Genomic DNA, 21,994 nt, shown 5'->3' with positions numbered 1-21,994 from the left:
TTAAATTTAAATTGAAATGAAATTCCCATTTAGAATGCTAAGTTAAAGTGGGACAAAGCCTGCTTTCAGAAAGTTGTTTTCAATTTTAGATACTTTGCGTGTTTCACTTTTTGTCTCAAAACACCAGGAGGTAATTAAAATCACTTTACAGCTGTTTCTAGAAAACTCAAACTATTGTTGGATTCCATAGAGTCATTAAAAAATGATTTATATGAAGTTGGTTTTATATGCACACAATTGCTATTTTTTAAAAAAATGAAAAAAATCCATTCAAATTTGCTTCTGAGCAAGACCTTTCTCAAAGCCAAGGTTCAACTTGGTTTTAAAAAACTTGTTTACAGTGGAGTATGACCCCATGCAGTGGTTGTAAATAAAAATTCTGAAAGTAGTAATTGAAATAACACTAACAGGCTCTGTGGTGATACTGGTATGATATTTGAGGAAGTAAAGTGGGTATTTGTATCAGTAGTACCAATTTCTTTAGTAGGTGATCTTATAAAAGATGCCTATTGCCCAATTATTAAATTAAAAGCAAATCCAGAATATAATCCTAATAATAAAAAGGGCAGAATTTAAGAGATTTCAATCTATAGCATCTGAATTTATTTCCATGGAGTTACTCTGAATGAAAACCGGTGTAACTTGTTCAGAACTGATAAAGTTCCTCTTAAAATAATTCAGATGTCACTCAGGAATATTACAAAATTACCACGATGGTGAATGCTGAGCCTGAGAAACAAAGGTAATGTGAAACCTGTGAGTTTGCAGGCTCGTCATGTTTATTTTAAGAACCAAGGGCAAGAAGTGACTTGCAGATTGTGTCAGATGGGTAGCCTCTTAAAAAAAGTGGGCCAGTCCCACAGCTTCCGAAGTTCAGGCCTTGCTTCAGCCTAGGTCTAGACACTTGTTGAGGAAAATACTTTTGTGGGGCTGTAATGAATAGGAAGGACAAATTAACTCAGGGACTTCACAGAGCAGTAGATGCACCATCTACTACCCACTACCATCTGCTACCCATCTATGACCCGTTGAATGCACCATCCCTATCTTCTACTGAGTGAAGCAAAAGTTGTTAGCTTCTTTGCTTTTTATCTTGAACGCCTTACAGCCCACAGTCAACTGCTGCAAATTAAATAACAAAATGTTACTGTCATTGCCAGAACAAAACTGCTTTGTTCTCTGAGACTTCTTGGAGCCGAGTTTGAAGCTGTCCTCAGATTCTCACTTTAGCCCCCCAACCTGCAAAATGTTATTAATTTGCTCAACTTTACACACTCTGAGTCAGTCTCTGCAAAACTGGAGCCTCATGCGTTTTATATAAGTTCTGGTTCCAGATACGAAGGTGATAAGATGATCTGAGTTCACCTTAATAAACCAAGTGTTTCTAAATGTGACTATAGCATTTGTAATTAAACCTGCAATCGATCCTTCAGTTGCAGTCTCTAGATGTGATTAGTTTCTTTTAAGATCATTTTCTCTTTTCTGGCCTACTGCTGAAGTTTCCAAAATTTTATGAAGTGTGTGGTGAGTAATTTTTCTCTCTCTTTCATTAAAACGCACTCTTTAATGTAAAGCTGGCCTTCTCTGCAGATCCTTCTAATGTTTGGATGTAGATTTCTTTTTTAACCAGCTGTTTTCAGTGACATTGTGCAAGGCATAGATGCTATATCCAGCTGCACCAACGTGAAATTCCCTGCTGTTATTTGTAATAATGATGATGGCAATTTATATCAGAAACCCAGCTCAACAAGATACCAAAGTACCTGTCACTGCCAAAGAAAAAAACAAATAGAAAGTCCCTCAAACATAAAAGCTCGCGGAAAAAGAAACAGCATGCTGGGACTGATGCTGTTGTGGGGGAGGTAGACTCTTCTTGGCCTCAGTGTTGACCATGAGATGTTGGAGCATCTCTCTGACTCTGTTCTGCACAGCATCAGACAGTGCTTGTACCACAGCTGGGGAGCAGGGACCTGGGAAACCAGAGCTAAAGTGTGGGCCAAAGCCCCGATGATACTTCCCCACCAGTCCTCACTGCAAACCCTTTTCCACAGCCCAGTGACTTATCAAGGAAAATTTCTCCTGAGCCCATGCTTACAGCTCAGAAGTGCTTTTAACAATCTCTTCTAACGAATTAATTTCTTTTATTTCCCTACTTGAAGAGGGTTTTCTTGTGCTTGAAGCAGATTGACTGTGCAGGTTTTCTGAAGCCCGTTCTGTTCTGGCTTCCAAAGCAGCAGCCTTTTAATTGTTTTGGGTCTCTGCTTCTGAGCTTTCCTCTTTACACATCTGCTTCTGCTTCTTTTCTTGTTTAAGGGTAGTCTTTTGTTTTCATTGGTTGGTCTTCACAGTGGTTGGTCTTAAGGGCTAAGTATCTGTAGTTTGGTTTTCTCCTTCTTGTCTTTCACACTCCCTGTGGTTCTAAACCCAACTCACTTCTTGTGTCCTCTGTAGAGGCTTGTGTGTCATGGCAAGGAAGAGAAATCCATTTCTGTTGCCCCCATCTGATTGCCCCCATCTGTTGCCCCCGCGTGACAACTCTACACTGATAAACAAATTGCCTTCCCAGGCTGCTTACTGCAGAGAGAAAGTGGACAAATCCCATCTTTATTAACTGTCTTCTGCACCAGCTTTTAAAGGGAGCATCAAACTTAATGGGCATGGACTAAGCTGAAAATGCCTGGGATTGGATATACTGCACGTGGTGCAGACTGGCTCGTCAGTACTCTATGAAGACGTCCTTCACAGGCTGCTAGGATGGCTAATTTTGGCTAATTTAGCAGCTGAAGCAGAGGCTCAAACACCTCCAGCAGCTGTCATTTTATGAAGAAGCTGAGCTTTGTATCAACCACAGCTAATGGAGCATCTTTAAAGTAAATGAGAAACTGTCCAAGAGCAGGAGAACTTCCTTCCCTTCTGTTCATGTTATTCTCTTGCAGAATGAGGCAGTTTTGAGTCACCCACAGGTAAAATGTGAAGGAGTTTGGGCAGCTGCCTCACCTGCAAGATTGGAGTTAATTTCTTCCTGCTTACGTCCTTTTTGCCATTCCATCGAAGTTTGCTTTCTCTTTTGGCAGATGAGTAGATAACCACAGCACTGATTCAGACATCTGTCAGCTTTCTTTGCAGGAACTAAATTTCTCTCTTCTTAGTTAATTGACTTCTGCATCTTCCATCTTTCATTCTGTCCTTCCTGCTTCATAGCTCTCAGCAAGTAACTTTTCCTGTTTTATTCTTTAGCAAGAAATCGTGCTGCATGTTTCCGAGAAAAATCCTGTCCTCTGCTTGGGAGGAGTTTCCTCCCAGAGCTGTCACTTGTTTGTAAATTATTTGCCTCAAGGGAATATTTGTCTTAGCTCGTTCCTTTCACCTGCTCCTCCACAGATAGCAAGGAAAGCTGGGGCTCTTCTGACTGTTTTAATTCCAGATGTAGGTCTGCTCCTAATGCCTTTACACTGAGCCAAAGTGTGCCACAGAATTTGTCTCTTGATCGGGCACCACCAGTCCTGTTCCGGTTCCTAATCACTTACCTCACATGCACTGCTGGAAATAGGCAGTGGAAATAGTATTTTAGGCAGTGATTCTCTTTCTGAAGCCTTTAATTACAGCCAATCATTTGGTCCTTTTGATATTTCAAGGTCTTATCTTTTGTTAGTTGAAAAAGTAGAATGAGTGCTCCAATTTTTTTTTGCTAAATTCACAGGCTTAGAGTGCATCTTCTGACAAGTGGGTGGAGTTTTCTTCTCAGACTCTATTTTTCTTTTTTTTTTAAGTGCACACATGTTGATATTGGGGTGTGCTCTACACCCTGCTGCCTTTCCAGATCCACGGACAGCCTGTGGAAAACCACTACCTGACAGCCTTACAGCATGCTAACATATTCACATGTTAAAGTGTACGTGGTCCTGCTTGCTCTGGACAGCCTGCCTCATCTGTGCAGGAACCTGCCTTTGCAGGCTCAACATGGATGTGGCAGGTGAGTCCGATCATGAGGTTAACAGATGCACAGATGTTCTTGAGCATCTGGCATATGCCCAGCTTCACTGTGGGATTAGCCACCCATCTCAAAACTAGGTGTCTAAATCCATTTGTGGATCCATCTGTGATGACTGCTGCCTTGGAAGAGGCTCCGATCTCCATCAGAGCATCTAAGAGTTACCGTAATGCAAAAATTAAACTGTTTGGAAACATTCTTTCAAACCCAGATAGGTTTTGCAATCAAAAGCAGCAATGAACGTATGGCTTGGATTTCAGATTTGGATGTGTCACCCTCATTGGAGAAAAACAAGCAACAGTGAGTAACCAAAGTAACGGATGTGATTAATAGGCATTGGATCCAATTTCTTTTTTTCACCAGGAAGAGGTAATAAAGAAATAGTCATGCTGGGAAGCAGCCTTAAACTGACTAAAACCCATTCATTGTGGTGAGCTTGATGATATGGACATTACATCACTGAGACTGATTCCAGTTTTAAAGCCAATGCTGCCTGCAAGCTGCAGCTGGTAAAATCCTCCAGCATGGCTTTGTTGCCATCCGACTTGGGTTTTTACCCTGTCAGAGGTTGGGCTGATAAAGATAGTAGATCAGGGAGTGTTATCATACTAAATGCAACTGGTAAGATGAATTATCTGCTGAGGGCTTAGACTGAGTTGTGAAATGAAACTGGCCAGCAGTCTGCATTTGGGGAATGATCCTGTGAAAGGGAATTCACCTTGTACCAGGAGCAAGGCTGGAGGGACATGCAACTTCTAGAAAGTGGGGCCAGGATTAAAAAGGATAAAGTGAGCTGATCCAACTCCCCCCTAAACTCAAACTTTAGTTTGAAATACCATATTCCAAAAGCACAGCTGATATCTTTAAACACTTTCACATATGGAAGTTTCACCATAGCCAGGATTCGTATTTGTTCTTTGGCAGTGTACTGAAGCAATCCAAGACTAATGAAAGCTGAGGGTAACCCTGGCCCAACCTGTGTGAGTGGGCTCTCTGTCATCTGTGAGGTCTTAAAGCAGTTTTTATTGCTCTGCTGTGGGATTTGAGCTTTGTGGGCTTTAAAAGGTTCTTGGCAGGGGCCTGGCTCTGCTTAGCAGTGCTTACCTCAGACTTAGTGATATGGTGTTGGCATTTGTGAGCGTCCTTCCCATATCTCTGACACAGGGGATCACTTCTTTGTCACTGGTGTCAGGATGGTATTTCATATAACATCCGCAGTTTGCATTTAGCAAGCAAACAAGCAGCAAAAGAAAGGAGATGTTGCCCCGAATAAGCATGCCATCTGGTACAATAAGAGTGCCACATCTAGTCTCCCACTTCTGAAGACCTGGAAAATGTGAATTTGGCCAGCTGAAGGGGACCATAGCCCAACTCTGCTCTACCACATTGCTGGGCTTGGCTTCCCTGCGTCTTTTTGAGAAGCTAACTGCATGTTTTGTGGATAAGAGAGCCTCTGTTTTCTTGCCTCTCTGAGCTGGGCACCTGGAGGTGAAGACTTCTGACCTGGAATCACCTCCTGAAGAGGTATTAATATACTTGGAGATCTCACTTCAACCCAGCTCCCTGAGGACTTGTTTACATTTGGAAGTTAAATTACCTACACGCACTTCATAACAGCCAACAAGAGTGATGTTGAGTGTTTTTGTACTCCTGAGACATGGGGGTAAAATAAAATACCATGTTGTCACTTCTAGAGCTCTGAATAACATGGTGGTGACTGTGATTTATGAGGGTGCTGTAGCCTCATCTATCACTCAGCCATCTCTCAGATGTATTATTGACATCTTCAGTGCCAGTTAGTGAGGAAATAAAGATGCTTGAATATGACATTTTGGCATCCGGCTAAATGACCTCCTTATCACAAATTCTTTGAAGTGTATAAGGGAGATGGTCCCATTTGGAGGTTTTGATTGCTGCTCTTACATTTTTCAGTTCAATGTGCTATGTGGAGGATGAACATGTTGACAGATCAAAAAAACCAAGAGGGGAGAGCAAGCTAATTTCAGTGTTGGTGTAGTCCTCCCTCAAAGTACTGCTGGCTGCTTGCCCTGGCATTTATGGGAATGCACAAGGCATTTGTGCTTAGAAATTGTGTGGACGGAAAAACAGGGAAAATTCCCTGTTGTGACCAAAGGGAAGTCTTTGAAGTGAATACTTTTTCAAATTTTATCCATAGAGTCCATTTCTTTTTTTCAGGGCTGGAAAAATATGACTGATTCCAAGAGAATGGCCCAGGCCTTACTATGGGGAAAATGAGAAGAGTATTTGGATTTGTCATGTGAGAGCCTGCTGTTATCAGTAGAGTTTAGCTGGATCTTGTAACGTGGGTACCTCACATGGCTTTCTGCCACTCCTGCATTCACCAGATTTTGGTGCCAATTAGGGTTTGGAGGTCAGTGGCAACAGTAAAGACTTGCCCAAGTTGTGGCTGTTTGCTACAAGAGCCAAGGAGATGGAGTGCCACAAGAAACCTCCACAATGCTGTGTTGAAGTCAAACTGGCAGCCACTTAAAAGCAGTCAGAGATCAATATTGCTTAACATCTTCAGTAATGACCTGGATAATGGGACGGAGTTTGTAGGTGGTACCAAATTGGACAGGACAGTTGTTACAGCAGGGGTAGGGACCTCAGAATCACAGAATCCTATAGGTTGGAAAAGACCTTTAAGATCATCAAGTCCAACTGTAAACCTAACACTGCCAAGACCACCACTATACCATGTCCCTAAGCACCTCATCCAAACGTCCTTTAAATACCTCCAGGGATGGCGACTCAACCACTTCCCTGGGCAGCCTGTTCCAATGCTTGATAACCCTCTCGGTGAAGTAAAATTTCCCAATATCCAGTCTAAACCTCCCCTGGCACAACTTGAGGCCATTTCCTCTCATCCTATGGCTTGTTACTTGGGAGAAGAGACCGACCCCCACCTCTCTACAACCTCCTTTCAGGTAGTTGTAGAGAGCGATAAGGTCTCCCCTGAGCCTCCTTTTCTCCAGGCTAAACAACCCCAGCTCCCTCAGCCGCTCCTCATCAGACTTGTGCTCTAGACCCTTCACCAGCTTCGTCGCCCTTCTCTGCAGAAAAAGGACCAATGGGTCTCAGGGCACAAGAAGCTGAACATGAGTCAGCGCTGTGGTCTTGTGGCAATGGTGGCTAAGTGGATACTGGACTTTATTAGTAAGAATATTGTAAGCACATCGAGGAGAGAGTTTATTCACTCTGTTTGGTATTCCAGTACTCCACTTAACTGGAGTACTGGAGTGTCCAGTTTGGGGCTCCCCAGATAAAGAGATATGTTGAAAAACTGGAGCAAGTCCAGTGAAGGGCCACCAAGGTGGTCAGGGGGCTGGAGCACACAGCATATGGGGAAATGCTGAGGGACCCAAGTTTGTTCAGTCTCAGGAAGAGAAAGCTCAGGGTGGGATCTTATTGCTGTTTTCTAGTACCTAATAGGTGACTCTACGGAAGACTGTTCTTGGAAATGCACAGAAAAAAACCAAACACCAAAAGCAATGAACAAAAGTTGCAGCAATGGAAATCTGATTAGATACAAGGAAAAAATTCTTCACCTGGAGAGCGGTTTAGCCCTGGAACAGGTGCCCAAGGAGTCTGGGGAATATTTATCTGTGGAGATTTTCAAAACTTGCCTGGGCAAATTCCTGAGCAACCTGATGTAACATCAAAGCTGGCTGTGCTTTGAGCAGGAGGTTGGACTGGATAGGCTCCAGATATTGCTTCCAACTGAATTATTGTTTGGTTTATGTGCTGCAGTCTCAACAGGTGACTTTTTTCCTGGATATATTTTCAATATTAAGGTTTGCAAAAAGTCCACGTAAAAGAGGCTTTTAAAATCTTGGTGCCTTACCTTCTATGCTAGGGAATTTCATCCCCGTCTGTAATTGAAGCATATTGAGTCTCTTCTGCTTTTCTGTTCATTTTGGCTAGTGAAAGTTGAGCTGGAGCAGCCTGGCAATTGGAGAGCTGAGGACTTCGCTACTGATATTTGTGAATACGGAGGCCTGGTCTGTGCCTGAAGAAGCTGGGTATCTAGGGCTACGTGTATGCTGGTAAACTAGCAGTGCCAAGGCCTGGGCACAGATACTGGAAATAGATCTTCTGTACTGTTAAATTGTAGCACGGTCCGTGGCATGGTTCATTGCCTTGGCCCAGCTAACACTCTCCTAGGCAGTCCAGAAGATGGTTTGAGGTTGGTTATAGGACAGGGACTGGGTATCACCACTCTGTTTTGAAGGGTAAGAGTGTTCAGTAGCATGGATGTGGGTTGTTCCACCACAGTTTGCCTCAGGGCCAGGGAATGGGCCAGGGTAAGTCTTCATTTATCAGTGAACATGTAGCCAGTGTAGGCTGGACCTGGGTACTGTTAAAATACAAGTAGGGATTGCAGCGTTAGGACCTGCTCTGGCAGATGGAGCTACATAGAAGAGGCTCTGGTAACTCAAGCTACACCTGCATTGGTAGTGGGGCTGGTGCAGGGGCTAGAGCAGGGTCCCACAGCTGCCTGCAGGCAGTATGGCATGTTGTTTTCAGTGGGTAGCATGGGCAAGGCTGTCCTCTCCTGGGGAAAAAAAATGCAGCTACTGCCTGATAAAGGTGGCATCAGGATTGTGCTCACCTACCGTGCACACATCAGCTACTCTGTACTGAATACAGTGAGAAACAGCCTGCTGCCTGGCCCTGTGGCTGGCTGACCCCGTGTCCATGCAACTAAGCCCTCTACCATGTACTTCTGCTCCTCTACTTTCCATCCAAAATATCTGGGTCCGCCTTCTGCAAATTGATGATTGGGACTAGCCCTGTTATATCTCAGACTATGTTACCTGTTTGGGGTAATGCTAGTTGGCAAAATCATTCTAAGGAACAGGGTAGCACTTAAGGGGGATAATGGCGTGTCCGGATTCCAACCCTGTTTGGTTTCCTAGTGCAGATGACGCTGCTAACGTCACCAGGGATGGATACCGTAGTCTGCTCAGAACTGTGTGGGAGGAAGGAGGTCATTGATACCAAGACATGCCTGGTGATGGCTAGAAAAGCTGGTGATGTTAGTGTCAGGGTATATGACAGATAAAACTCCTAGAAGCATTTTCAATGTGCTGAATCTACAGATCTGGCACCTGAAGAGTCAGTCCAGTTTGTTAAGGTGGAGGGCAGAGTCTGTAGTTTGTTAACCGCTCATTCCTGCAAGAGAAGCGTCCCAAAGGCTGACCACCTCTGGTGACAACGCATGCAAAAGACGTGTCGTGCCTCTCCCAGGACCGGTAATGGGTAATTCCCCAAGCTCCCGTGGAGGTAGTGTGCTCCTGGGCCGGGGGATGAGGCCCCTCTGCAGACAGCCGTGGGATGCCGTCTCTTTTGCGTGAGAACAATAACAAATAAAAAGAATAGGCGCCCTCCATGAAATCCTGTGCAGTGCTTAGATTTGATGAGTTTCTCTAACTGGACATTTGACAAAAAGACAATAAAGCAGGATTGCTGCATGCCAGATGTTTCCACTGGAACCTCTGACACTCGTTGGATCAAAAATCCCCTAAGGAAGTTTGGGTGGTTCAGTATGAAAATGCTCACATGGGGCCCTGTTCTTTTGTCATTTGCAGCATGTGAAATAAAATGCTGCCTTTGATTTGAGAAAAAAGACATGTTGCCCTCTAGGCTTAGTTTTCTGTGGCTTTTCCGTGTCTCTCATGGCTTTTGTTGTTGTTCTGGTTCTAGCATTCAGTACCTTTTGGGGTTCATTTTCTCTTTCTCTGCCTCCTGATTAGTGACCAAAAGGGGTTTTTATTCCTTTCTCTGTAGCTTTCCTGTTGCTTTTAGCAACAGCTTATTGTTGAAGAAACATCTTGTCAGCTTCCCCTTGTGCTTGGCCTGGCTGGACAGTGAAAGCAAACTATCAGTCTAGCACCTAAAAGTTCGAGAGCTTGTCTGCGCAAATCATTTTCACCTTAGCTGAGAAAACAGGCACAGACCATCTGATAGGAAATAATACTTGGGAAAATATTTACTTCTGGAGCTTTCCATAGTCTAAATTCCTGATATGACAAACATTTCTACTTCCATGGAATAAACACATTTAACAAAATATTTTTACCTAGATGGTAGATGGTAACATTATAATTATTTGACCTTGTGGTAACCCTCATTAGACTTCTCAGAAATACAACATCTTCTAAGAGCAGGCAGGGACACTGACCACCTCTGTCTGCAGAAGGGGGCCAGGGATGGTGACTTGGGATAACTCTCTTGGACATAACAAAGGCTAAAAAAGCCTACCCAAACTCTCCCTATCTCTTCTACTCAAAATGAAACAAGCTGTATTGGGTTTGCATGGCAAGGTTTTGGTAGCGGGAGGGCTACTGGGGTGGCTTCTGTGAGAAGCTGCTAGAAGCTTCCCCCATGTCCAATAGAGCCAATGCCAGCCAGCTCCAAGATAGACCTGCCGCTGGCCAAGGCCGAGCCCATCAGCGATGGTGGTAACACCACTGGGATAACATATTGAGCAAGGAAAAAAAACCAAAACAAAACTGGGCAACTGCAGCTGAAAAGAAGAATGAGAATATGTGAGAGAAACAACTCTGCAGACACCAAGGCCAGTGAAGAAGGAGGGGGAGGAGGTGCTCCAGGCGCTGGAGCAGAGATTCCCCTGCAGCCCCTGGTGAAGACCATGGTGAGGTAGGTTGTCCCCCTGCAGCCCATGGAGGTTAATGGTGGAGCAGATATCACCTGCAGCCCCTGGTGAAGACCATGGTGAGGTAGGTTGTCCCCCTGCAGCCCATGGAGGTTAATGGTGGAGCAGATATCACCTGCAGCCCGTGGAGGTCCATGGTGGAGCAGATATCCACCTGCAGCCCATGGAGGTTAATGGTGGAGCAGATATCCACCTGCAGCCCATGGAGGAACCCATGCCAGAGCAGGTGGATGCCTGAAGGAGGCTGTGACCCTGTGGGACCTCATGGGAAGCCTGTGCTGGAGCAGGGTCCTGGCTGGACCTGTGGAGAGAGGAGCCCATGCTGGAGCAGGTTTGCTGGCAGGACTTGTGACCCCATGGGGGACCCATGCTGGAGCAGTCTGTTCCTGAAGGACTGCACCCTGTGGAAGGGACCCACACTGGAGCAGTTTGTGAAGAACTGCAGCCTGTGGGAAGGACTCACATTGGAGAAGTTCGGGGAGGACTGTCTCCTGTGGGAGGGACCCCACGCTGGAGCAGGGGAAGAGTGTGAGGAGTCCTCCCCCTGAGGAGGAAGGAGCAGCAGAGACAACGTGTGATGAACTGACCGCAACCCCCATTCCCTGTCCCTCTGTGCCGCTCAGGAGGAGGAGGTAGAGAATTTGGGAGTGAGGTTGAGCCTGGGAAGAAGGGAGGGGTGAGGGGAAGGTGTTTTAAGATTTAGTGTTTTATTTCTCATTAACCCTACTCTGATTTGATTGGTAATAAATTAAACTAATTTCCCCAAGTGCAGTGTGTTTTGCCTGTGATGGTAATTGGTGAGTGATCTCCCTGTCCTGATCTCGACCCACGAGCCTTTCATTATATTTTCTCTCCCCTGTCCATCTGAGGAGGGGAGTGATGGAGTGGCTTTGGTGGGCACCTGGCATCCAGCCAGGGTCAAACCACCACAGAAGCAAAACCTGGAAAAAATCAGCACACCCAAATCAAATCAGAGTTTTACCCCTCCCTGAACAAGATCACAATGCCCATCTCCCTTACACCCATGAGGTGGGAATTTGCTAATAACTTTGCATGTTACTGTGATCAATTGCATTATCAGGCAGCTAAATAAATCTACAGGAATTCCATAATATTATAACTGTAGAATTAATGTATTTTCTGTTCCTGTGACAGTCTCTTAGTTTATGGGGAAGCTTGTGGTGTTTCTGGATAAATACATTGGAGTGAGACTCCAAAGATCTGAATCTTTTTCCATGCTCTGCACTGATTTGCTGTTGTTAGTCTTTTTACTTTTCTATGACTCTGTTTCTCCATCTGTTAAAATGAAGATACTGATACCTGTCTTAGAGTCCTTTCAGACCTTTACAGAATAAATGCCAGGTGAGAAGGAATTATTTTTATTACAGATAGCCTTTTCCCTTTGAAAACAAGCCGTCTTTTATTTGCAGCCTTCTTTCTACGGTTGTGTGGGGGTTTCTGATTCTTCACTTCTTTTTGGTAATTTCCTTTCATCAATTTACAATTTATTAGAGGTGTTTGAGGGGCAGGTACACCTTCCCATGTAAACACAAAGATTTTTAAATACTCATGGAAAGCTCGTATGTATGTGCTCTCACAGTCTGCATCTGGTAAATTTTTTTAGGCAATTTCTGATGTGAATGGACAAATATTCACAAATAGGTATGCTTTTTCCCTTTTAGAGTGTCAGTCGGCTACTGCTCTCCAACTCATGATCAAGCGCTGTCAGGGGAAAAGAAGCTGCAGCATATATGCCAGCACCTATGAATTTGGAGATCCTTGTTACCCAGGCATCCGAAAGCATCTTAATGTCATCTACACCTGTGGTGAGCCACGAAATTCTCTTACTTTAACTCTCATTGGGGTGTGTGTTTGATGAACAGTGGTGTGTGAAGAATGACAAGACTTGTAATTGTACATAAAAAGTTGTTGAACTTCCAGTTGGCTCATGGTGATTCTTATTTGGTCCACAAGGGACAGTTCTCTGTATCACCTGAGTGGTTTAATTCTGTCTCTTTTTCTACTCATTGGCTTGTCAGAAAAAGCAGAAAACATGGAAATTGTATTTGGTTAACCCATTCAACACTGCCTCTGCGAGGCAGGAAAATCTGGCGGTGAAATCACTCCCCTCATGCTTACATCCTGAATGTTGGCTCCTGCCGTTTCATTTGACTGCAGCAAAGTTGTGGTTATCAGTAGGATCCTTATTACTTTGTTTTGTATTTCATTTTGTACCCTAGAATAAGACAATCACCAATCCATACTCATCCATGGTGTTAGTAGAAAATCACTCCCAAAATCTTCAGGTGAACATTGCAACATTTTCCTAACAGAATGTTGTTATTTGAAAAAAAATAGACAGTTGGAGCTCTCAGCTGGGAGCTTAAGTCACAGTGTTGAGCAGACACTGTACTCCTACTTGACTAGTCATCTTATTTTGCAACAGAGAAAAAAATGTTCCTCTCTGAGCTCTGTGGTATGAAAACAACATCAGGTCTGTCTTCTTCCAGTGATGACATTTTGGTCATTTGTAGCTGATATATTTGAAAATATTTGCTTGAGGGTTTTGCTTATATTGTTGTTGCTAGGATCAACTCAGTCTCTCTCTTGCTCTCTCCGTTCCTTTCTACGTCCACCTGGAAGAGGAAATTCTGGTGCTGTTTTGAACCTGCTGAATAGACGTCTGAGCACGTAGTAGAGGAGGCACTGGCTGTGTCCTCAGACAACGACAGGTCTGTGGGTCAGTCTCTGTGTCTAACTGCAGCATGCTGAATCTGACAGATGGTACTTGAGATGGAGTCACTGTGGTGTCTTGTGTAGTTGCTGTAGCGTGTCTGATGTACAGCACCTTGAAAAGCAGAGAGAGAAATGCAGGAGCATCAGGCTCTGAGCTCCTGTCTGGCTGTTGTTTCATTTGGCAGGTGTGGCAGGAAGGTTGAATTTTTTTTCTCTTGGTTTCTTTGTTTTCATTTGAAATGATGTAGCAAGAAGTAGCAAGGCTATCCGTACAAAGCCTTGTGAATTTTCTAACCAGGAAGGTGATATTATATCACTTTTCTTGTAAAGAGACTGGAGAGAAGCTTCTTCTCATGGGGATTTGATGGCAACCAAAGCAATGCAGTGAAACAGGAGCTTCATAACTCAAAAGTCCAGGGACAAATCAAACAGAGCCCCATGATATATTTCCAAGAGGGTATCTCCTTCAAAGGCCTCGGCAGCCTTATTCTGGCATTGTGGTCCTGGTCCCAAAGTCCACTACAAAGGCATTAATGATCTCTTAATCTGACCGTAACTTTCCTAGTCATAGCCTAACTGCACCAGGAAATGAGTCATGCTTGAGAGCACAAAATGGCATGTTTTGCTTTTTAGTGGGTGAAATCTGCCTCATCCTTTGAAGGTGGCCATGGCTCCTTTTCAAAACCATGATCTCAGACATGTCTCTGAGCTGGATTTTGTGATCATCAGATGCACATTTCTCCCCTCAAACAGCAAAATCCTTCAAAATGTAAAAACCAAATAAACAAGAAATCAAATTCCAGTCCCATGTGCTTGTGCTGGACAGAAGTAAATCCTGGCATTCTTTTAAAAGAGATGATAAAACCGAGCAATTTGATGTTCTTATGGTTTAAACAACGATTGCAGTGTAGAAAACCTCCTGTTGGATTCCTCTTTGCTTCAGGTTTCCATAAAGCTGCATGCATCGTTGCTCCTGGTATGGTGTGCTCCTACTTTCACAAAACCTGTGGGAGTCAAAGGGGACAAGCTTTGACTGGTAAACGTGACCTGTATCTAGATACATATCCCCGTTCCCCACCTTTTGTAGTTGGAAACACTTGATCCCTGGAGCGCAGGATGCGGCTTTGCTGGTGTTCACTGGAGAGCAGTGAAAGACGCAGGGTAACCCTGGCATAGCTTGGGAAACGTGGTGGGTGTACAAAATGGGTTTCTCCGAGCATCGCTTCAGCCTTTCTCATTGCTGGTTCAAATGGGGGACTTCATCGCTCCCTGAGATCAAGCAGTGCAGTCAGCCTGCTCTTCTCTGTCACTCCCCAGCTGCCAAGGGGTGGCAGAAGTGTCCTGCCGTGGTTCTGCAATTTGGACCATGTCACTGGTCTTACCTGTGACAAAAACTGCCGTGTGTCCTTGATCACTGTTACCAACCCACTGTGCTGCTTCAGAAGAGGTGGTGAGAGCAAGCGTACTGATGGATGTGGTGGTGTGGGTAGGAGAGCCTTCACACAGACATTCCTGTGTGAGAAAAGTCAGTAATTATGGGGACGGGGCAGCTGAACTCTGCTTTTGGTGCTAAAGCATGGGGAGGGCTGGAAAGAGAAAAATACGTCTTCTGCTGATAGCAATTCATGATGAAAAAAAATCTGTTGACAGAGTAATTTATGAGGTGACAAAAGGTAGTATTAATTGAAAACTCATGTGTTGTTAGCAGAAATCACGGTCCTTTTGCTGAGGTGGACTTTGTGACAGGCATTAATGCTGGTGTTGGCTGTGTAGAGCAATGACTAGTGAAGAGCTAGTGAGGTGACTTATCTCCCAGTCCTGGCAGGAGAACATCTGCAAGAGTCTCTCAGGTCAGCATGTACAGACTGTTCTTCTCTGACTTGACAGCAGGAGATGAGCCCTGTCCTGGATCCCCGAGAGGTAAATGGATGAGGCAACAGCTTCGGTTTCTTTAAGCCGTGTCCAAATTTCTTGGAGATTCATTCCTCCAGCCTCCATGTTTTATTGGACATGACAATTCCTGCCAGACATACACAATTTTGTTGATAAATCTGTTTTTAAGTAAAGGTGTCATCTAACTTCTTGCCCAGCTGTAGTTTTTTGAATAATTTGTTGTAATTACTCCAGCCAGTGGGAGTGTCTCAAGTCAGTTGTTCTCTGTATCGTATTATATCCCTTTGCATCTTGCATTAAACGCCTATTGGCATCACTTAGCTGAGAGGGAAATGCTACAAGTTAGCGTGTATGTACAAGATGATTGAAACAAGCAAGTAACCGGCAGCCCGACGTGATAGCGATCTCTCGTGTGTGTTAGGGTCCCATTAGCCCAGCCAAGGAAATGGATGAAAAATCCTCCAGCGTAAAAACATTCCAAACCTGAACCTTGGCAGGAGCTGAAATACTAACTTTTGGCCCAAAGCCAGATTTAGCTAATGGGATGGTGTGGAAGGTGGGATTTTCCAGTACGTGGGTCCCACTCCTGCATTAATAAATACACAAATTACTTTTTTTTAAAAGGGAAAGGCAAGTTAATTCTGGGAAAGCACATAACACATGGTGGGGTTGCTTTCTGAGTGTGGCAGCTGTAACTAGAGGGAGATATAAAAATGTTAGCTCTGCCTTTTCTTTAAAATACCCTGAAACTCTTAGAGGATAACAGCAAATAAGAGAGTATTAATGCAGCTGAAAAAATAGTGCAACAAAGTCTTTCTCCCTTACTTTCTGTGTGTCCCGTCCCCCCCATCTCCCGGTCTCCCTGTCTCTCTGTCTTTCTCTGGTATAAAGCATTGTATCTGTAATATCTGCAGGTAGCTTTTTAGTGTCATTACTGCTGTGGTTTTGTACTTAATGATAAAAGTTACTGTACTCCTGACCTTTTCCTTTTTTCTTAATTGTCCACTTGTTACCTTCAAAGACTCCCTTTAATTCTCTAGATCTTTCCTCTCTAGTATACTAGACTTGTTTTTTGGCCTCTGTTGAAGTCCGAACTCAGCAATGTATTAAAACATTGTGTTGAATTTTTTTCACGCGTATAATGCCACTTGGATTCAAGGAGGTGTTTAAGTGTGTGCTTTACTTTAAGACCCATGCATAAATACCATGAAAGTTAAATATTTGCTCAAATACTTCCTTGAGTGGGGATGAGGGGCTTGTCTGTGTGTAAAGAGAAACCTTATTCTTAGCACTGAAAGTCAAGAGAAGGGAGCAATCCAGAGTGCCTACTGTCCCGACCGCCAGACCTGCCTTCCTCTGCAGTCAATGGAGGCTGTAAATGTAAACCCTCTGCTAATTACCTGCTATTCTTTAAATACAGGCATCGGTCAGAAATGGTCTGATGAGAGAGAAAAGAAAAAAAAAAAAATGGGGATTGTGAATTTCTTTGTGCCTAGGCATGTTTCAGTGGGTCCTGATAACCGGTGACTTTTTAGTGCCTTTGTTAGGCATATGTTGGACAAAATGGAGGAAACGTGGCCTTGGATGTATTTTCGATGCAAATATCCATCATGTGTTCGGATGTGTGTGTGCCTCCTGCTTGATTTGTGCTTGATGGAAAGGAGTCATCGTGCTGAGAGCTAATGAACTGCTATGGTAACTCATAAATTGCTTGGAAAATCCTGCAGTTCTGCCACATTAATAATCTTGCCACCTTGCTTTGTAAGGCAATAAGCTGCGTCCCAGAGGCCAAGCGCTTCACATCCCGATCAGAGAACCAGGCAGGTAAAGGATAAAGGATGAGCGCAGGGACAGCAGCTACTGTTTTGCACTGCCTGATGCTGCTGGGAGACCAAACGGGGTCAATGAGATGTGGTAGAGATGCTCTGGGGTGATGGGGGTGTGCTGACCTTTGCTTTCTCTGGGTACTTGGGAAAGCAGTCTGGCTTTCTCCAAAATGTCCTGTTTAAATAGATATTCTATCAAGTTGGACTACAGGCAGGGTCTGTGTTAGACAAGAGAGCTCTGAGGTGGTTGCCCTCATGATGGTGGTGAGGAGGGAGGCTGAAGAGCTGCACAAATTCTCTCCTGTCATCTCAAAGGGACTGCGCTCTAGTCCATTAGCTCCTGTGCAGTAAATCTATCAATGCCTCAGGCTGGATTAATATAATGATCCCTTTTGCTCTTAAATTTTATGATTTAATGCATGTAGAAAATGTATTTTTGCAGTGATAAAAATGCTTTCTGTCGCTATAAAAAGCAATGTCCAAAATCTGCAAAAAAATAGAAAAGGAAAAATTCCAGACTTGCAAGAAAAAACAAAAGCCTTTCAGACCTTTTTGAAACGGGGCAAGGCAGACAGGGTCTTGCTAGAGAAAGACAGACACAGAATATATAATGCAGACTTCCTTTCTTCAAAAGTTGAAATAAAATTGATGTTTACAAACAAGTAAACATTTTAGGCAACCTAGCTCTAGGGATGTTAAACTGAATGTATAATGTTTGATAATGTCTGTTTAACTGTGATTCTAATGTCAGACTGTAAAGCAGAACTCGCAAACATGTAGATTTAAAACTCATGGCCATATAGTTTGACCTACCAAATAAATAAAGAACAGAATAATGATATACTATAATTCCATTATGTGGCTACTTTTAATGTCAAGACACTGGGTTCAGAGATGGTTTGGGACATCTGTTCAAATCCTCTGTCTTATTTTCCTAAGATAATAAAAATTTGTCCAGTAATTTTTGTATCAAGCCTATGCTTCTCTTCAAGCTATAGTGTATTTTTTAAAAAGCTATCCAGTTCTCATGTAATGACTGCAATAATGAAAAATTCATGAAGTGGGATTCATCTGACCAAGTGTAGACACATAAGCCTTAGAGATTTATAGTGTAGACATTCACATCTGAGAAAAATTCCTTTTACAGGTAATGGAGAGAAACAGCTGCTTTTGAGGCACAAATCATCTCATCCTAAAATAGGTGTCTGAAAGAGATGAACTGCATATTTGAAGTGACGTTCTCCTGTTCTGGCTGTAAAGGGAGCTTCTGGTGCTTAGCTGAGATATTGTTACCTACATGTAGGACCTCTACAATGCCGATACCTACATCTGGTTAAATGCCTTTCAACCACCGTGTTCCTATGCAAATGCTCCTTTTGGTCAAAATTATCACTGCCACATAATGATAACGATAATACCAGTGTTTTCTCCTTACATGTATTGGTTTCCACTCCAAGTGTTTGACTGGATCTCCAATTATCATAGATTTATCCAGGTAAGAGATGAACGTGATTCTTATTTAAGTTCTTAAGGGGGATTTCTTCCTCTGAACCTTGAGAAATTACCTGTAAGCCAGACAGGACTGTTAGTGCTGAAAAAGTTCTCAAACAGCAGCTCGGTGTTTTGCACCCCAGCTCAGGGTTATATCAGTCTCCAGACTTGGGTTTGGAGAAGGATTTTCCTGTTAATTGGATTTGCATGGGATTGAGGTCCACTTTCTACATTTCACCTTTATAAATTCCCCTTGTGTTTCTAGGAGCTAGGATGGGGTTGATAGCTTTGCTGTCTTCTTTGACTGGCTTTCAGGTTTTTATTCTTTTGGTCTTTTGTTCTCGGGGTCAGATTTGTTGTAGACTGTCAGGGAATGGTATGGGAGAGGGGGCAGAGTAGATTTTCATTGTTGATGTAGCATCTGTTGCCTATTCCTGCAAGCAAATGGACTTCTTAAACCTCCTTCCAGCCTTTTACACATTTCCATCCAGGGGAAGGAAAAGCAAGGAGCTTATTTCTCCTTTTGGAAACTTAGACCTCACTTTCAGAAATACTCATACTTCACAGAACCTGTTAAAAAAGCATGTGGCCATGTAACTAAAGACTGCACCGTGATAGGTAAGCACAAAACTTAAGGCTGACATTTTCCAACTTCTGAGGCTGTGACTTTGTTATCTTTGGAGATGTTGTCTTAACAATTTTTGTGGATGCAGTTTCCTGGATCTGAGAGAGAAGCAAAGAAGGAAGCCCCTCAGTCAGCAAGGCTCATATAATTTAGATTCATGGCACAGATCTGTTGGAGATCATGACCATGTTCATGACCATGACCATTACCTGAGGGCAAAGGCAAGATGCCATCTCTTCTGCTGACCCGTGCTAGAGTGGGGCACACACTTTACTAATGGGCTTCGAGGTACCTGTTAAGAACGGAGACTATAGTAGCTCTGCCATCCTACATCAAGGAGGAATATGCTATATTCCAAAGAACTGTTTAGGTTTAATGTTAATGACTGCACAAGAACGTGAAATGTGAGTGACGTGGCACAAACAGCCTGATTAGTTTTAAGATGAACCTTGGTAAATTAGGTAATCGCAGGCTGTCGTTGTGCTGCTCCTGTTTGTCTTTGCTTACTGTACAACTCACTGTAGCTTAATCTGAATCACACATCCAGAAGAGTCCAAACATGTCTGGCCTGGCTGGCTCAGACACAGCAACTCTTCATTACCAGGGCAGAATGAGCCTGTGTCTGACATAGATTAGGGTAAATAAATGCTCTGAGGAAGCAGAGCTCTGCATCTCAGGTGGAGGAGGAGCAGGTAATGCTGTCACCTCAAGGGAAAGGCTTGAAAACCCTTTGATTCTTGCAGAGAAGAAATGGAGACCTGGAGATAAAAATCATTGCCTTGGGGACGGGGAGGAAGGAAGAATGGGCTGGAGGAAGCAGAGAGGGAGTTCAAAGGACAACTTTTACGATGATCCTAAGCAGAATGAGCTGTAAGGCAAGTGCCGCCTTACAATTAGGCAAGCTTTGCAAGCCTGCTGCTGTGGTCCTCCATCTCTGCCATTACTGGGAAACATACAGAGCTTCTACTATAGAAAAAAAGAGGAGTCCCATAAAGAGTTAGCTAAAGTACTCTGCAACCCCTGACCCTCACGGTTCACAAGGTGTGTGCACCTGAGGCCTTTATTCCTTTTACCTCTATTTTTTTTTGGTTTTGTTTTAGTTGATAAGGGCCATGGTCTAAAAGTCACAAGGGAGTGCATCAGGAGCTCTCTGTGAGGTTCCTGTTGAGTGTAAGGGGCTGCTGCAGGTCATTTTGCTCGGTCATGGCTGGATGCAGGGAAGGGTGGTCGGACTGTCATGGTGGAGTGGGTGGTGGCAAGGATGGGAAAGAGGCAGGTGGGACTTTTTTTCATTCTGGTATTATCCACGTATTTTAGAAATTTAGAAATTTAAGAAATATTTTAGAATGGACCCAGAGTTTCTGTTGTAATAACTGTAATGCTAAACTGTAGTGTAACCAAGATTTTATGGTGGCTGACAAACCTTTGAGGTTTCTAAACAGATTTGCTCGTTGAATGATTTCCTCTGGCATAAATATGCGCATGTCCTTGGGGTTGAACAGCGATCTACAAACTGGAGAACTGATTTCAGGCTGGGAGTGGATCTGGGGGTCTGCCTGGCTGTCCTGAGACCTCCCTGCTTGAATAGGGAGGATGCAGCCTTGAAACCAGTTGTGATCCATCCATGATTTCACCCCAGAAAAGCAGATCTACCTGAGAATGATTGTACAAGATGACATCTGAATGTAATTTATCTAAAGGAATACTTTAGATAAGTATTCTTTCAGAATATAAGTATACTTTCAGAAAGTCTGGAGAGAGATAAATGGAGCAGAATTAGTTACGTGGGTTATATGTATGGTGATTTTTTTCTGTAAGCATAACCCTGCTGTCCAGACTTTTTTTCTTTGTCATGCTGACTCCCTTAATGATGTTCTTTTAAAAGTTCTGGCCATGAATAAGTGGTAGATATTTATCATTTTCTTGTCACTGGCTACTTTTTTACCTGGGAACCTCATTGAATAGCCTCATTAAATAGGGTTACTGTTGATTCTCCATGCCTGCCAAAACCTGCACAGGTTTCAAATGTAGTAATTAACGGTAATGTTGCCACGTATGAGTCTTCTTTACTGACAAGGCGGTAGGCAGCCAGTCTGCTAGCCCTTTTCATGCAGGAGACTGCAGGCTATAGCCAGAGGAATGTCTCAGCAATGAATGGCTGACCCTTCATTCAGTGATCACCCTAACTCCTCCTAATTGAGGTTAATGCTGAAAGCATTGACACCTTGATGCTAACTCATTAGTGCCTGGAGGCTACTGGAGATTGCTGACAGCTCAGTGAAACACTCATTAGATTAAATTTAAAGGGAGGGTTTGACACCACGACCAACTAAGATATATTTGCATGGATCACATGTATATTTGCCTTTCCTTTTTGAAAATGTATCGAGACAATGCCATTCCTTTGCGCCGTTTACAGAAGGATTCACAGCCGGTGTCTTTCTGCGAGCGTGTGCACGCTTCTCTGCTGAGCACGTACCACTGCCCTGCTGTTTTCTAGCTGCCCTCTCTTCTCTCTCTCCACTTTAATGCGAAGCAAACAGGAAATTCTCTGGGATTTAGAAAATCCTTGTTCCTGACCTCCCCACTTGGAAGAGTGGGATGGAGAGGGGAAATAAATAGCAATTTTGTGAAAGCCACCAAAGATGCAAATATACGTGACCTCCGTGATGGGGTGCCTTTGTACAATTGGGGTTTGCGAGCTGCTGCTGAAATAGAATAATGGTAACAGC

At 43.6% G+C, this 21,994-nt stretch overlaps 1 protein-coding gene across 1 annotated transcript in view; it reads left to right on the top strand.

Moving 5' to 3' along the window:
• Positions 1-21,994, top strand: part of EVA1A (eva-1 homolog A, regulator of programmed cell death) — a 214,712-nt gene that overhangs the window by 96,944 nt on the left and 95,774 nt on the right. Inside the window, exon 5 of the mRNA XM_075497792.1 lies at positions 12,374-12,517. Within this exon, the coding sequence (XP_075353907.1) occupies positions 12,374-12,517 (144 nt within the window). The remainder of the gene's footprint in view (positions 1-12,373; positions 12,518-21,994) is intronic.

The sequence above is a fragment of the Mycteria americana genome, chromosome 3 (assembly GCF_035582795.1).
Source record: "Mycteria americana isolate JAX WOST 10 ecotype Jacksonville Zoo and Gardens chromosome 3, USCA_MyAme_1.0, whole genome shotgun sequence".
Classification (NCBI taxonomy): Eukaryota; Metazoa; Chordata; class Aves; order Ciconiiformes; family Ciconiidae; genus Mycteria; species Mycteria americana.
Note: the sequence above shows the minus strand (reverse complement) of the source record. Positions and strands in the feature narration are given on the sequence as shown.